The 17,236-nt window shown below is 31.2% G+C and overlaps 2 protein-coding genes across 2 annotated transcripts; one reads left to right on the forward strand and one right to left on the reverse strand.

The window, feature by feature from the left end:
* Positions 1 to 9,667: 9,667 nt before the first annotated feature.
* On the reverse strand, positions 9,668 to 12,491 carry Glo1 (Glyoxalase 1). The gene is made up of 4 exons (XM_072526789.1): positions 12,258 to 12,491; positions 11,978 to 12,207; positions 10,005 to 10,072; positions 9,668 to 9,950 (listed from the first exon to the last, which is right to left on the reverse strand). Exons 1-4 carry the CDS (start codon positions 12,333 to 12,335, stop codon positions 9,766 to 9,768), a joined length of 561 nt encoding a protein of 186 aa, XP_072382890.1. The 5' UTR covers positions 12,336 to 12,491; the 3' UTR covers positions 9,668 to 9,765.
* A 1,304-nt stretch (positions 12,492 to 13,795) lies between these two features.
* Positions 13,796 to 16,078, forward strand: asrij (OCIA domain-containing protein asrij). Its single transcript, XM_072526788.1, has 2 exons — positions 13,796 to 14,303; positions 15,604 to 16,078. The coding sequence occupies exons 1-2, from the start codon at positions 13,913 to 13,915 to the stop codon at positions 15,951 to 15,953; spliced, it is 741 nt and encodes a 246-aa protein (XP_072382889.1). The 5' UTR covers positions 13,796 to 13,912; the 3' UTR covers positions 15,954 to 16,078.
* Positions 16,079 to 17,236: the final 1,158 nt, after the last annotated feature.

Here is a 17,236-nt window from a genome sequence, read left to right on the forward strand (position 1 = left end):
AACCCGATAGCTAGGAACAGAAAACGATGGAAATTATCCATCCAGCAATGGGCATAAAAGGCCCGTTAACGCTATACATACATTTCATAGATTTGATTTAAATTAGAATTTATTGAGTAGATTTTGCGAATAGGTATATTGTACTGAAAGAAAAGGGTCTCGTTAATGCGACTGAGCCCATGTCTAGATTAGTCCACGCTACGCCGCTGACCAATAGAGCCGGTCGCGTTAACTCCCTCCGGTTATAAGCGCATAATTCACAATTAAAAAACAATATTTTAAAATTAAATTAGCCCAAATTACTTACCGAAATCTTCTAGAGGAATGGTTGAACTTGAAATTAGGCACTTACTAACTGCAAAAATAATATTTTTTACAAATGCCGTGCCGTTTTAAAATGATCATTTCGAGCTTTTTAAAACTTTAAACAATATAATAGGTGTCTCAAAATGCACACAAGTTAGAGTTAGAGTTACTAAAAATTGAGCGTTACACGAGAGAGAACAACTCGTTTCCATTGTTAAACAATATTTTAAAAATATTGAAAGTTTGGCAGCCACAGTTCGAAAATTTCGCACAAAATATGGTCGGAATATTGATTTAACTTCTGTTACAATTAATGTAACATACTTTATTTGTTGTCAAATTTAATTTCATTTCTTAAAAATATTTCGAATTTATTTTCAAATAAGTAGACGTTCCATTTGTTTGGCAGCAATAGCCGTGTCCAATTTTCGTCGATATAAATTGACAAATATTCTCATTTTCGAACTCACTTATGTTGGAACCAACAAGGCACTGGTAAGTATTGTTTTTTAGATTCTTTTTGCGATAATAATGAGTTTTGTTTTTTTCTTGTAGAAAAACGCAGTTTTTTACCTGTTATTCCTGTATCGAGGATGTTTCTTCTTAATATTTGAATGGTATTGGTTTCTTCGTATGGATTTAAGACCCTTTATATGTTTGGCTACGACCTATCTGCGACTGGGAACTTGGCAACGTTCAACATTAAAGGCGGGTTGAAACGATCCAAGAATGCTCGAATTCTAACTTGGACCAAGTGGACTTGTACAAGTGTACTTGTACCAAGTTGGTTGCAACGGTTAAATGACTTGGATGTCAAATAACCATTGTAAAGATGGCGGAAGTGATTGTGGAAGGTGTTCTAGTGGTAGCTTGAAATCCATAAAAAAGGAATAAAAAGCAAAAAATGCCGCACTTCTAGCATCCTTTTTTTATATTCATTTATCCGTACATTCCATAATGCTCCCTCAGCTTCATATAACTTCATGAATCTAACACTTTCCCTTTCAGACCATTTTCTTTTTGTGTTTACTTCTCGTTTTCGATTTTTCGACAACGACGCCATTTTAATTTTACAATACCACACTACTTGGATCCAAGGAAGTTGGCTAGCGTCCTACCTACATAACTTGGATAGAACCTGTTGATACAAGTGTACTTTAATGAACAGGTGACACGATCAAAGTAGCTTCCAAGTGTTGCGCGCGCAACGTCCAAGCAGACTTTAACCAGGTACAATTGGATCGTGTCAACCCGCCTTAAGTTAAGTACAACATCAATGTGTTAATTGTAGACTCAGTTTCGTGCCTTTAAATTAAAAAGTTCATTTATTTTAATAATAAAATTTTAGTTCGTTAACGGATACATGATATGTTTTTGTTGATTTGAGTTTTCGAGTGATATTTTAAGAATGTAAATTTGTATTCTCACATATTTCATATATTTCCTTTATATTTTAGACATACTTACTGAAAGATAAAATTAGATTTTGGTAATAAATTGTTCCATTTTTTTAAGATATATTGTTTTATTTTTATGACATAACAAGTAGTTTACCCCAAAATCTATTTTATTCACGGGTGATCCATTAACCATAAATAGTCTTTCTTTTTTTGTTTCATAATATCGATTACGTATTAAAATACCTGTAGGTATTCACAGGTTAATAAATGAATACATGGCGCCCATAAAGAGTATTTTTATTGGCTGGTGGATTCCTTGTCGAACCTCTAAAAGGAAGAAGCAATTTCCCTAAGAAATTGCTTCTAAGAGATTAAGAGTCTTCAAATAAGTAAATTTTTAGTAGCCGGAGTGTTGAGTTTTAGAAGAGCTTTGAGTACTATCCTAATAATTACGGATAAAGTTATTTTTTTTTATAACGTAACAATATTCATCGAACTTTTATTTACAACGTAACACTTCGTTAATGTGAAGAGAGTAATTGAAAAATTCAGTCAGACTGGGTCAATTAGTGATACTAGCCGCTCAAATATCAATATCGAAACAGTGTGTGAGAGTGTTGCTGAAAGTTCAGGAACATCAATTCGGCGTCGTGCACAAGAATTTTCAATTTCAAGAAGCTCTCTACAGCGTATACTCACTTCACTGAAGATCTGCATCTCCATACTTACAAAGTTCAACGGACATAAGAACTGAAGTCTAATAACCAAGCACAGCGAAAAGAGTTCGTTGAATGGATTATTGAACATCAACAAGTGGATGCTGATTTTTCGAGCAAAATAAACTTAAGCGATGAAGCATATCTTCACCTTAATGGCTTTGTTAATCGTCAAAATTGCCGAATTTGAGGTTCTGAGAGCCCACATGTGACTGCCGAAAAAAAATAGTTCCACAGCCAGTGGCGGTTCCTTCATAAGTGCACATGTGCACGTTCACTCCCACAATAATTATTTTCATACAAACATTTATATAAATATTTAAAATTTATTATTCTATAAATAATATTTTTAATCAACTAATTAACCGTAACTGAAATCAGAAATTACAGATCCGCAGCTTATGAGTAATAGGTAACATTTAGTTATTTTTATTCTATTTAGACATGCGGAAACTTCACGGGTTCGAGACATGAGACACAATCTCCAGAGCACTGCTCAGCTAAAAGCCTAAAAATTAATTTTCATTGGCCCAATACCACCGACCGCACTTCTCACTTCCCCGCAATAGCCAAGCGTTGTAGCCGGCCTGGTGTGCACAAATCGATTGTGATCGGTGATCCTAAATCCTATCATCGTCATTGTAACTTGTACGGACGACAAATACACATTTAAATTTTGCGGTGTTAGTGTTGCTTATCAAGTTTCAAACAATTTAAGAATGGAGAGCGTGAATGTTAGCGTGGATTATTTAAAATCAATTAAATTTTCTTCACTATCTTTAGAAGAAAAATTAAAAGTGCCGGTCGTCCTAAACCAAATTTGTTAATTTCGAAGGTAACAAAATGCAAAAGTCGGGATTATAAACGATCATTTAAAATTGAGATTTATGAAAAAACTGACTGGTTGTGTGGGTGTGCTACTACCAATACTCTTTACTGTTTTCCGTGTTTACTATTTGGAGATGAGGAATCAGAATAGACAAAATATGGCATTAAAGACTTAGTTCATTTATCCGAAAAAATTAAAAAGCATCAACATTCAAAGTCACACATATCTGCTAAATTAGGTTTCAATTTATTAGGTAAACAAGATATTCGGCAACAACTAAATAGTGCATACCGATTAAATATTGCAAAACATAATGAACAAATAAAAAATAATAGGTACGTCTTATCAAAAATTATAAACTGTGTCAAATTTTGTGGTGCTTTTGAACTTGCTCTCCGCGGCCATGATGAAAGAAAGGATTCAATAAACCCTGGTATATTTAGAGGTCTCATAAATTTTTCCGCAGAATTGGATTTAGCTCTCAAAGACCATTTGCAGCAAGCTACTGTGTTTAAAGGAACGTCAAAAGACATTCAAAATGATTTACTCGATTGTATGCTTTCAGTGTGTCAGGCACATATCAAAAAAGAAATTTCTGCTTCAAAATTTGTTTCCATTGTGAGTGATAAAACGAGTGACATTTCAAATATTTTTCAAATGGTTATAGTTTATCGTTACACTTTACAAAACGGGACCCCTGTTGAAAGATTTTGGACTTTTTTAAAACCAAATAACCACGATGCTGTTTCCTTAGCTGGCTGCATAGAAGAATGTTTAAGTTGTGTTTTATCAAGTTCCGATAAGTTAATTTCTCAAAGCTATGACGGAGCAAGTGTTATGAGTGGCGTTCATGGGGGTGTGCAAAAACTCATTCAGGATAAATTTAGATATGCCAATTATATACATTGTTATGCGCATCAGTTAAATTTGTTAATGTCTCAGGCAACAAGCATAAATACTAATGTACGCATATTTTTTGCTGATTTGACCGACATTACTAATTTTTTTTCAAATTCACCTCAGAGAGTTGCCATATTAGATGAAGTTGTGGGAAATAGGGTTCCATCAGCATCTGCTACAAGATGGAATTTCAAAATTAGAACGGTGAACATGGTGTATGAAAATAGGGAAGCCCTAATAGAGTGCATGGAAAGAATACAATCCACATCCAGGCAATCTGGTACCATAACAAAAGCAGGTGCACTTTTAAGGTTATTGAATGATAATAAATTTGTATTTTGGTTGAAAGTTTTTCATCGTGTTATGCCCCACGTTGACATACTATATTCACAAATACAAAAAACTGCTACTGATTCCATAATCGTAAAACGATGCCTGACTACATTTGAAGAAAATATACAAAAAGAAAGAGACAATATTCACACTATAAGAGAAACCGAGTTAACAGACATTGACGATAGTCAATCCAGGAAGAGACGGAAGAAAGATGACAGAAATTCTTATGTCTCCACAATTATTCAAGCTAAGGAAGTTTGCGATACTATACTATCTGAAATTAAAAGAAGGTTTTTGTTTACAGGACATTTGGAAATAGCAAAATTATTTTCAGTGGACAATTTTGAAATATACAGCTCAAATTTTCCTACATTGACATTGGAATCAGCAATTAACAATTATCCCTTTTTAAATAAAAACAAATTAAGGACTGAATTGGAAATTGTTTATAGAAGATCCGATTTTAAAGAACTTTTCGGAGCAGTTCACTTACTTAAATTTTTGATTGAAAATAATTTGCAAGAAGATTTTTCTGAAATTAATTTAATTCTTCAAGTACTTGTTACGATGCCAATGACAACAGCAGAAGCAGAACGATGTTTCTCTACATTGAAACGTATCAAAACTTTACTTAGAAGTACTATGGGCCAAGATCGACTAACTGCACTCGCCATGTTATCAATTGAAAAAAAAATGATTCAAGAAATTCCAAATTTTAATGAATTGGTTATTGAAGAATTTATCTCAAAAAAAGACAGGCGACTTGATTTTCAATACAAAACTTGCTTGTAACATTTAAAAACTAAATTATAATTTTAAGTTTAATAAAATACATTATTTATTGTAGTTTCTTAATAAGATCCTTTGATTTTTACAATTTGGCGACACTCAAAAAACTTTTGTTTACTTAAATAGGGCTGAAGCGGAGGCCTATGGTGTTATCTATTTTTATATGGTATATATAATATGTGTGCACCCCCAATACTTTACACCAGGCGCCGCCACTGTCCACAGCTTGTCACTGTTTGGTGCGGATTTTGGACTGGAGGCATCAATGAACCATACTTCTTTGAAAATGAGACAGGATAAGCAATAAATGTTACTTGCTCGATATTGCAACATAATAACAGAGTTCTTTCTGTCTAAATTGTATGATATCCATGTGGTTTCAACAAGACGGTGACACATTCCATATAGCCCGTGAAACCATTAAATTACTGCATAAGGCATTTTCTAGTCGTGTAATCTCTCGTTTCAGTGATTAGAATTGGCCCCTAGATCGTTTGATGTAACACCCTTGAATTTCCTTTTATGGGGTTATTTAAATTCAAAGGTCTATGCTAGCAAGCCTACAACCCCCGTGCATTGAAGAAGGAAATTCAACGCTCAATTTATACAAAGTAGGAATAGAAAATTTCGGCAAGAGTGCGTATATGCCAGAAAATCCGTGGATACCATTTACCTATTGTGCTATTCCATACATAGGCCTGTATGTCAAACAATATAAAAAAAATTGTTGAAATGAAATAAAAAAAAATGATTATTGCAACATGTTTTAAAAAAATCGTTAAATAAATTCAACCACTTTTTGATGGTGACATCTTGAGCCTTATTATGAGGTGTTTGCTCATAATTATTTTGGAAAACGTTATTACGTTATTTTGGAAAAAAATCTGATTGGAATATTTTTTTCCAACGAAACCAAGGATTTCACCTTGTTTAAAACTCATTTTGGCAATAAAAATGGTTGCCTGTTGTTATTATATAATAAAATGCTTACTCTTATTTCAATGTTTTACAGGTATGTCATTTTCTCTACATGCTATAACTTCTGGAGAATTCCACTGTCACGTACGGGACATATGCACAATTTTTCCTAGATTATAATGTTTGCCAATTTACACTTAGATCACAATATTTATGCATTTCATAGACTTACGTTGAAAAGACATGCAAGATGTACTTTTTAACATGTATTATTAATAACTACTGTGTCTTGTGACTTTACTGCCTCAAAAATAAGAGCTGTCACGTACGGGACATCTTAAGTCAACCACCTATTTGCAGGGAGAAACTCATTGTGATATTTCAGCTCAAATACGTATTATAGTATTAATTGTAATTTTTGTGTGTGAAGCCATAATTACAAGCAACATAACCGTGTATGCAGATATCTATGAATTCTATAAATAAGCTTAAAACAATTTTTTTTATCTGTGTCACGTACGGGACTCATCCGTCACGTACGGGACTTTTATGTCTGTGTCACGTACGGGACTCATCCGTCACGTACAGGACTTTTACATCAAACATGTAAACTAAGTTAGGTATGACAAATAAAAACTAATATTATTGGTTAGAATGCAATTTTATTGTTTAAAATACACAAAACACACAACAGCTTAATTTGGCCTTGCAATAAGTTAATATTTTCTATTGACTGTAAAGAAACATAAAATGTCAATACTCATTAAACTGAAATAAATTTGTACAATCCCCTATTATTAACAACTATAGAAGGGGCAATCTCTCGTAATACATCTTCCTTAGAGTAGAAAATGCAGTCGGGTGGTTGAGGCCATTTGACGTGATTTAATGGACCAGTTGGAACCATTACTGATATCTGTACATATTCATTTTCTATGAACATAATTTCTACTGGGAACTCTTTCCCATCATAGGTAACAACTACCCAACTGCCAAGAACAAAATTAACTGAACCTGCTGGCGAGACAGGTTCAGTTGTTGATTTCATCAAACAGTTTTTTTTTGTTAGAAGAGGACCATTACTGCATTGAAAAACATGAAGTCCTTTTATTCCATGAATGGGCTGGACATTCCCAAGGGTTTTACATGAAATTTCTTTGCTTATGTGGTCCTCCCCTATGTACCATACTGCACTCTTAGAACTTACTTTTGCTACTGCAGCAAAGTCTTTAGCTGATTGTACTATACACTCATTCTCTCCTCGAGCCATCATTTTTGTTCTTACTAAGCGCTTGATGTTTCCACCAACCCCGTCTAGTACACCCTTGCCATGGGAGATGGCAAAAAATTTCCAGGTAAATGTTTTTTTATATTTATTAGATAGCAACTGCAGTGTCTTCACCATGAATTTATTTTTGAATTCTGAAGAGGGACCATCACTCCAAATCACTTCTTCTAAAATTTCGGGATCCTCTTTAATATCTTTATAAAAGAAATCCAAAAACACAAAAATTGTATCTTTGTCTTTGTTTTTTGTGTTAGAACAAATTGTAAGTTTTGCAGTTTCCTCCACAAATAACTGCTGCTGTAAACAAAAGGACACTTTTGCGTGACCATAACGCACTTTGTACCTCTTCTGGTACTCGCAGCTAAAGAACATAGCAAAGTCAATCTGTAATACGCGTTATGTCCTATTCTTTTTGCCATTTTCAAACTCACTACTCTGAATTCGTTTGGTGTTTACATGGTACATCATGTGTGGCAGATATTTGACTAACATTTCATATAGGTCACAAGTGCAGTTTTCATTTATGACCAACTTAATTTTGTTGTCATTAAGTTTTTTCCACTCCTTCCAATTAACTTTACTGTCTGGATCACTTAGGAGCAACAAAAGTTTACCATTGTTACAAGTTTCGCACAGATTCTGCCAACACAGAGTTTAAGGCAGCATCACATACGACATTTTTCCAGAAGTCATTATTATACATATATTTTAAAGACTATAATTTGAACATAAAATTCTCATAAATTTTACACTTACATTGTTTAGAGGTAGTTTGTTTGAGTAACAACACATTTTTTGGCCTTAAGCTACAAAATTTAGAAAAGCCAACCTTAACATTTTCATTTTCTTCCTTAAATATACTAAATGCCTCACTTAGAAACATAGTCATGTAGTGTTTCTGCAACTTCTCCTTCCTCCCATCTTTCCAAACAGTCATAACATTTTTCATCCCCGGACAGGTATACACTATGTCTGGCCGATAAAAGAAGTTGATAATTGAAGTCTCTTCAGTTCTTGGAGGCCTACTGCTTGTATCCGTTAAACTTTCTTCCATTGCATTACTAAACTGTAGACCAATGCGTTTAGCAAGACCGGTCACTACTGCTTTTTGTTTGCGAGGCGAGTTTGGTAAAGATCTTACAGTTCTCCAGACGGCTGCTGAGAAAGTCCGCTAGCAGCTATATGGTAACACAGGTGAAGAGTTATTGTTGCATAGACTGGCCTTTGAATTGCTTTGTGTCTTCCTTGCTCTCTGAAGTCTTTCTGTTCCTTTCAGCGAGTTTTTGGGCAGAAATTAAAAAAACTTATGTTTTAGCTGATAAAAACACATGATTGTCACATGTCCCGTACGTGACGTCACGTACAGGACACTTTTATAAAAAAGATTATCACCAATCTGAATGTGTAAAAAATCTACAAAAATTAAGATGGTTAGTAATAACATATATGTACTATTTGGATGTATAGTTGGTATATTTAATAATTGACACTTGCTGTGATGAATGTGAAAAATATATTTTTTTGTCACGTACGGGACATTACAAACAGCTAAAAGTTAATATTTATTTTATAACCTTAAAAGTTGCTTGTGGTTCCTTATAATACACAGTTTTAGTAATTTATACATCAACCTTTATTATTTAATACAAATAAATAAAGAAAAATATTATAAGATACTTACCAGATAACCTCAAAGTAGTCTCAAGTAACAAACATCAACTAGAAGCTGGTGGCGCCATATTTAATTATGCTATAAACACCTGCACAATTTTTTTTTCCAAAAAACTGATTTTTTCCACAGAGTACAACGCTTTAATAATCTAATAACAATCATTAAAAGTCATAATACCGAATTTCATTTTTTTATGAAAATGTCTTTGTTTTCATAGAATGGCCCTTCTACTTGTCATTCCTCAAATTATATCTAATATCATTAACGTTAATGCAATTGAAGCATAATTTTTGTTCCAGCTCTTTTTTTATGGACTTGGCATAGCCAATTGACCAGACTATTTTGTATCTTATATTTTCCAGCTCACTTGACTATTATAATTCTCAATGTATACACTTTTTGACTGAAAAAATGAGTTATATTGCATACATTTTCTTAAAAAAAATTATTATTATCGATGTAGACAGGAAAACTAATGGTAGTAATAAAATAAAACATTTTCATATTTACTCATTTCTTTGATTTAATTTTAAAAATATATTTATATTTATTTAACATTAAATAGTACATTTAAAACAAATATGTCTTCAGAAAATATTAACTTTAGTATTTTAAGGAGAGACTGTATCTCCTACACTTTTGTTATTAAATATTTCAATCCAGTAGCCATCAGGATCTGCAATAAAAGCTAATCCCTTCATTTTTCCATCATCTGGTCTTTTTACAAATTTAACACCAAGTTTTTCAAATCTTTCACAAGCTTTATATACATCTGGAACCATGACACCAATATGTCCTACAATGTTTGCATTTATTAATAAGCCACAATAAGATTCTTAAAGCAACTTACCAAAGCCTCTAGGATCCTGATTACCATTATGAGGTTTATAATTTTCATCATTTTCTGTTCCCCAATTGCTAAAATAAAAAAAGTCTTATTTTATCTTATCTAGGTCATTATTCTAGATAAATATTGGGCTGAGATTAAGCCATATAATTCAAACAAAAAAATTTATAAAAAAAAAATAGAACTGGCAAAACTATTATATAAAAAAAAACAAAATTCTAAATCATTCATTCATCCTCATTCATCTCAAAGTTTTCTAACTATTTTTTGTCTTATTTTGAGCTGTGGTCTTTTGATTGATAACTCTTAAATGCATTTGCATCCTTTTTATAAAACATCATCCTTAGCTGTAACTCAGAAAAAAGGCAATCAAGGACAGATCCAGTGGCAGTGATGTCAGCATATATGAATAAGCACAAGAGAATAGACAATTCAGCGGATGAAAGGACTGATCAACCACCCATTAAAATTGGAATTGTTAAAATTCCTGAAAAATAAGTATGCTATTGAAATAAGATTGGAAAGTCACAAATATAATAAAATGAAAAACGATTCGCTGCAGTACATAAGTATAAAGAATAATGTGTTATAAGATAAAGAAAATAATATTGTTCGTTTGATTCGATATCCTCAATCAACATCTGCACTACGAGCGTCATTGAGAGAATTGACATGTTAAGACCCTAGATCAACGTCTGTACTACGAGCGTTCTTGAGGGTCTTGATACATATGAGTACACAAAGAATATTAAAAAAGATGTAATTATGAAAAATATTAAAAATTGACCAATTATTGATGAATTACGTTAGAATGAACTAATTATTATTAAAACTAAAATGTTTGAGGAAGAGGATATAAAGAGGATATGTACAGTACAAGACAAGATAAAAAAATTAGAATAATAATAGATGTTCATGTTACCAACAGGTAGACAAATAAACAGAAATATATTGTACAAGAATATATGGAAATTTGGAACAGATGTTGAGGAATTCGTAAAATGATGCGTTGTTTGTCAAAGACTGCATTCAAGAACGCATTCAACACTAGCAAACAGCCTTTAACCATAACGTCAACTGCCAACAGTGCATTCGACACAATATTTATAGACTTAGTAGGTCCACTAGGAACTGAAGGAAATAAATCTGTATTGACCTTGGAATGTGAATTGAGCAAATACAGAGAAGTATGTGAAGAAATAAAGAAGCTGAAACAGCAGTGAAACCATCACTAGAAAAGTTGAGGTATGGAGTATCAAGAAAAATATTTACCAACCAAGAGAGAACAACTAAACTCAACAGTATACCACCTAACCATACCACATCAACAGCATAAAATACACAGAAGAATTTAAATGCATATCTTAGGATACAATTGTCCAAGTTTCCACACAATTAGAGTATATTTCCAAATAATTAGAGTATACTATATAGAGTATTTCAGAACGAAATAGAACTCTTGTACAATTTTGATAACCAAATAGAAATACAATTTACATTCAACATGAAACCTGCAAACAAGCAGAAAGCCTTCTGCAAGCCTGTCAGACAAGTCAAATATAAACATAAATAAAAAATAAACATTACATTTCATATTAAAATATTTTAAAAACTTTCAAAACATTACATAAAATAAAATACACTACAAGTTCTTAAAATTCAAAAAACTCCTTGACACTCCTTCAAGAGACACTTGCATACAATGCAGGCTTTGCAGCTCTGTGTGGATCCTAGTCTGCTCAACATCATCAAGATTCATCACCTTCCTCCACCAAGCACATATTCCCATATTTATCATGTCTTCATAGATGTTATCAAGGAATCTTGTTCTGAGTCTTCCTTTTCTCTTCTCTGACCAATGGGTCTATCCAGGAGTGTTTTTCTAGCTGGGTCAGTTCATTCCATCGACATTATATGCCCTACCCACCTCAAATACCCTATCTTAATGTGGAATTACTATTAATCAATATACTTACTGTGTAAGCTCTATTGTAGCTTTCCTGCCAAATGTCCACGTAACTCTCTCCTGGGAACTTAACTCTCCTGTCATATCTTTTGGATCTTCATATCCCACAAAGTAAAGTGAAAATTTCATACTTGGGAAATCCAACTTAGTTAACAATTGCATACCTAATACTTCCGTGTAGAAGGGTATTGATATTTTTGGATCCTTAATTCTGTACATTGTTTGTTGCATAATAAAGTCCTAAATAATACTTCCTTAAAAAAATAGCCCAGAAATTTATATAATATTACCTTAGTTTCTTCAGCGGCTGGTTTACATAATTTCAAAATGTCTTCATTAGATATTGGAGGATTTGGAATATCTCCCATTTTGATTAAAATATATAAAAAAAAACTGGGTACTTTCTGTTTGCTCCTATTTTCAATTCAAAATCTTAATGAGAATTAAGCGTCTATATTCTTTGATATGATAAAATATCATTTAGGTGACTGACATTTACTTGTATTGGTTATGTTTCTCTTCTTTTTTCTTTTTGCTGTCATATTTATTCTTAATAACATTACACATGTTTATTTAATTCAATAAAAAAATCAATTATTATTTAATTTATAATAAATATTTGCAATCGATACAATTGTAAAGTATTATCAAAATGAAAACGAGGGATAGATTATCTTCCTTTCGAACACATCTTTTAATTTTTTCATTCTATTATCCATAAAATCAGAAAGTTAATTTACTACCAAAGAATATAGACGCTTATAGAAGAATTTTTCACTGTTATTTTTGAGCATAGCAAAAGATGGGACATAAATAAAGAAAAGTGGGACGAGTGGAACGCACGTGTTGCACGTGGTACCACTAAGGAGCGGTTTGCTTCTAAAATATGAAAGAGTGGGGCAATAAATGCAACTTTAGATATTTTTATATGTAGATGCCGCGTGGTCGTAGAATAGGATTAAATTTTTGCGTTTTATAAAATTGTTTAAAGAAAATAATATTATTTTAACTTTTAATAAATTAATCTTTTTAGAAAAATTATTATAATTCAAATTTTTAATTGAAATATGTACAAATCTTAAGTATAAATCAGTTTAAGACTATATTGTAATAATTTCACCAATATTAATTCATTGTGAAAATTATGTTTTAGATACTATTAGTTGTTATTTTAAAACAAGATTAAATAGTACCCATACAGCGTAAAAACTTTCACATATAGGTACTATTCATTAAAATGTACTGTTAAAGTTTATTTTGTTATTTCAAAAATAAATCAGGAATGCTTTTTGTTGTTATTGAAAAATTTTGGATGAAATGGAAGTTTTGGCGAAATGGAAAATTTCATAATTTAGTAAAAAGTTTCATTGAATACTTTTTTTTAAATTGAAATTTTTTAAAATTGTTTCGTTAATTTCTGGGCAGAAAAACAGTATAATAAAAAGTTATGTGACGGTTTTTCGTTGTGTTGGAACAAACCAATTTTTAATTCAAAGTTATACAATTAAAAAAATAAATACTTTGAATATTGTAAATATCATACATTTTTAAGTTTTAAAATTAAAAATTTAACAATTTAATATATTGAAAATAAAGATTTTATTGTGAAAAAACAAAAAAAAAGACAGTTTGCAAATCAATGGCATCGAAATTTGTTTAGGCGTAGATGCAAAGTTACCCGTTCGTACTCCTTTCCCACTTCCCCCTAACTACATATTTCATTATGAAATTTTCAAGATAGTTTTAAGCCGACGGCCACGGCACCATGCTGTGAGTTTATGCAGCCACCCTCTTAAACCGTAACCAAATCGCCCATTTGAACTGGTCTTCTATAAGCGTCTATCTTCTTTGTTACTACTATAGACCATGCTATCTGCTACTTAAAGTTAAAAGAAGACTTTCTTAACCTAAAGATAGTTTTTATTTTTGTTTAAAAAATTATAAAATGATAAATACAGACACTGAAAATGGAGAGCTTTCTACAAGACAAAGATCAGATCCTAGAAGCAGATACCAATTCACACCCGATGAACTGCGTGTTCTAAAAGATTGCAACAGAGAAAGTTTTTACAAAAGATGCATACCAATCAGTGCATTTTTGGCTGGTTCAACTTATTATGGTATAAAGGCTGGATTTTTAAGAGGAAGCCCACGATTTGGAGCTACTCCAAAAGTCTTCGTTGCTGTAGCAGTTGGTTATTTTCTTGGCAAATTTTCCTATCAGTCCAAATGTGCAGAGAAACTGATGCAACTTCCTAATAGTCAAATAGGGGAAATGTTAAGACAAAAAAGACGTGGCAATATTAAAGAATCTATAGATACGGGATTTGGACCAAGTTTGTGCTATTTCTAATATGTGTACTTGCAATACTGTCTGCATCCATTTAAACAAATATTAGTTAACAGGTTGTATTTCTGTATTTGGTGGCAATCCCATTATGTCCTAATTTACTAATTACTTAAACTCTTAATGAATGTTTGACGGTTGTAGATCTATAATTTGTAAGATATTTAATAGTTAAATAAAGAATAGGACTTCTTTCATTGGACTATTCTGGCCAAATATTAAATTAAGGCCATAATTTTAATGCATATGAAATTGACTCATATTTTTATTTAAAAGTTAAATATCTTACAAAATATAGATCAGCGGGAAACAGCATTCCCACTCCAAACTTCTTGTAGCTTAATTTGTAAAATTGGACCACAATCTGGTTTTATTCCAGATATTTCATGTTGGAAATGCAACTAATAAATATAAAGGAAAGGAAATTCTAGTCAATTCTAAAATTCCTAATAAAGAATTCTTGATTAATATGTCCCAATATTTTCTTTATATGTTTCAATGGCAATTAGTTTATCAATCTAAATTTATTTAAGAATGATATTTTTATGGAATTAGGGTTTATTGAATTAGTTGTCGAAATATATTTTTTCCAGCAGATTGTTTTGTCCATGAGCAAAAAATTGATCAGTAAAAATATATTTGGAAAACTACCCCATCCCCAACAAAAATCTAGTATTTCTATGTTGATCTAATTTCATTACTAAGTTTTAATTTTTTTTTTCTATAGTCTGTCCCTTTAATATTAAAAAAAAATTCAATTCTTTCCACTGATATTAATAGCAAAATAATGAAAGTTGAAATGCTGTTTCTATCAGCATTTCAACATTTTACCGTTTTGCTGTTTGTATTTATTTTCTGAGTTATGGTTAGTATTCCTTTTGTAAAGTAAATGTAGTATAACCTAGTAAGAGGCTTTAGAATATTATCAAAAATATAATTTGAATTATATAGAAAATGATCACTATCTAGATATGCTAAACATAAATATCACATTAATAATGATCCAGGCCACTTTTATTATTTTATAAGTATTATCTTTAAGATTTTCTGATTATAAAATTAATATCCTATTAGCAAGTATTACATAAAGCATCAGTGCTTTATTTGGCAATTTTGTATTTTATCATTTTTTGTAAATTTACCATCATGTTTACAAAAATGTCACACCTTTTAAAGTATTTGAGTATACTTGAAATTAATTTTATTAAATTATGGATAGAGGATATTGCAAGTAGACAACTCAAGTGTTATTTTTTAACTGCATTTTTATTTCAATAATTATATTTTAGGTTTAGGTTTAGCCCCATTTTCAAGTATTAATCCTGCAGACACATATAGTGATGTAAGTCCTTACAGCAGTTTAGACATAGATACATCAAGACCTGAAAACCCTGGTTTGGATGACTATCATAGACCATCTTTAGATAATCCAGCTATAGAGACACTTGAAGAAATGCCTCCAGAACAAAAAATATCTACAAGTTATGAAGAACTGAGGAAAAAAAATAGGGAAGAATATATTCAAAAAAGAACAGGTGGATATAAAGAACCTCCTGCGAGATCAACAGAACCTTCTTTTCTAAGTCCTAGCCAAGAGAAACCTACAAATGAAAATAAATATGGGGATACTTGGGGTTAAACTGGTTTTAATGGCATTATCAAGATTTCAATAAAAAAAACTTTTATTTAGCAATGTATGATTTTAAGTATCTTATTGACTCTGTTACCTATTGTTTGTAGAATAAACTTGTCAAGTCTTTCAAATGTTTTTCTATAAAGGAAGATAAGTAGATGTTTTCTTTGGTAACAGTGACAACCATCAGGCATGGTATAGCAGTAATTCTTAAAGAGGGTTATCAAATTTGTATATCAACTAATATCTAACTTTACTACATTTTCAAATAACTAATGATAGGTTCTACCATGTTCTACACATACAAACTACACCTGGAAAATCTTCGAACTTCGAACACATCTTTTAATTTTTTCATTCTATTATCCATAAAATCAGAAAGTTAATTTACTACTATAGACCATGCTACCTGCTACTTAAAGTTAAAAGAAGACTTTCTTAACCTAAAGATAGTTTTTATTTTTGTTTAAAAAATTATAAAATGATAAATACAGAGTTTTCTTTGGTAACAGTGACAACCATCAGGCATGGTATAGCAGTAATTCTTAAAAAGGGTTATCAAATTTGTATATCAACTAATATCTAACTTTACTACATTTTCAAATAACTAATGATAGGTTCTACCATGTTCTACACATACAAACTACACCTGGAAAATTTATATATATATATATATATATATATATATATATATATATATATATATATATATATATATATATATATATATATATATATATATAAACCCATAAAATATCTTATTTAATCTATTTTGAAGTCTATAAAATGGAGAAAATCCCCCAAAACCCATTAATAACAGTTTTTCGGATTTTTGAACATGATGCACCATACGGAAAAATCTAAAAAAAATCAGATACCATCTTTGATCCAATACACAAAATGAAAAAAAAATTAGACCTGCGTCACCTCCAAAAAAGTTATACGCTTTTTTCGAAAACAATGGATGTTTAATTTTTTAATCTAATAAAAAGTAAAAACATGAGAAAATTGTTTCAGGTTGTGTGGATGTCAAAAAATATATTTAATCCGCCAAAACTCACAAAATCCGTGAAAAACATGGTTTTTTTAGTGGTTCGCCAAATTTTTTAATGTCAAGGTATCATTTAATTTAGATTATACATAAAAGATAATAATAAGATAAGAATAAAAAATTAAATAAATAAAAGAAATCTTAATTTGATCTATTTTAAAGTCTATAGAATGGAGACAATCCCTCAAATCCCCTTAAGCACCATACTGGAAAATCTGAAAAAATCAGCGATATAGTT

The sequence above is a fragment of the Diabrotica undecimpunctata genome, chromosome 3 (assembly GCF_040954645.1).
Source record: "Diabrotica undecimpunctata isolate CICGRU chromosome 3, icDiaUnde3, whole genome shotgun sequence".
In the NCBI taxonomy this organism is placed as follows: Eukaryota; Metazoa; Arthropoda; class Insecta; order Coleoptera; family Chrysomelidae; genus Diabrotica; species Diabrotica undecimpunctata.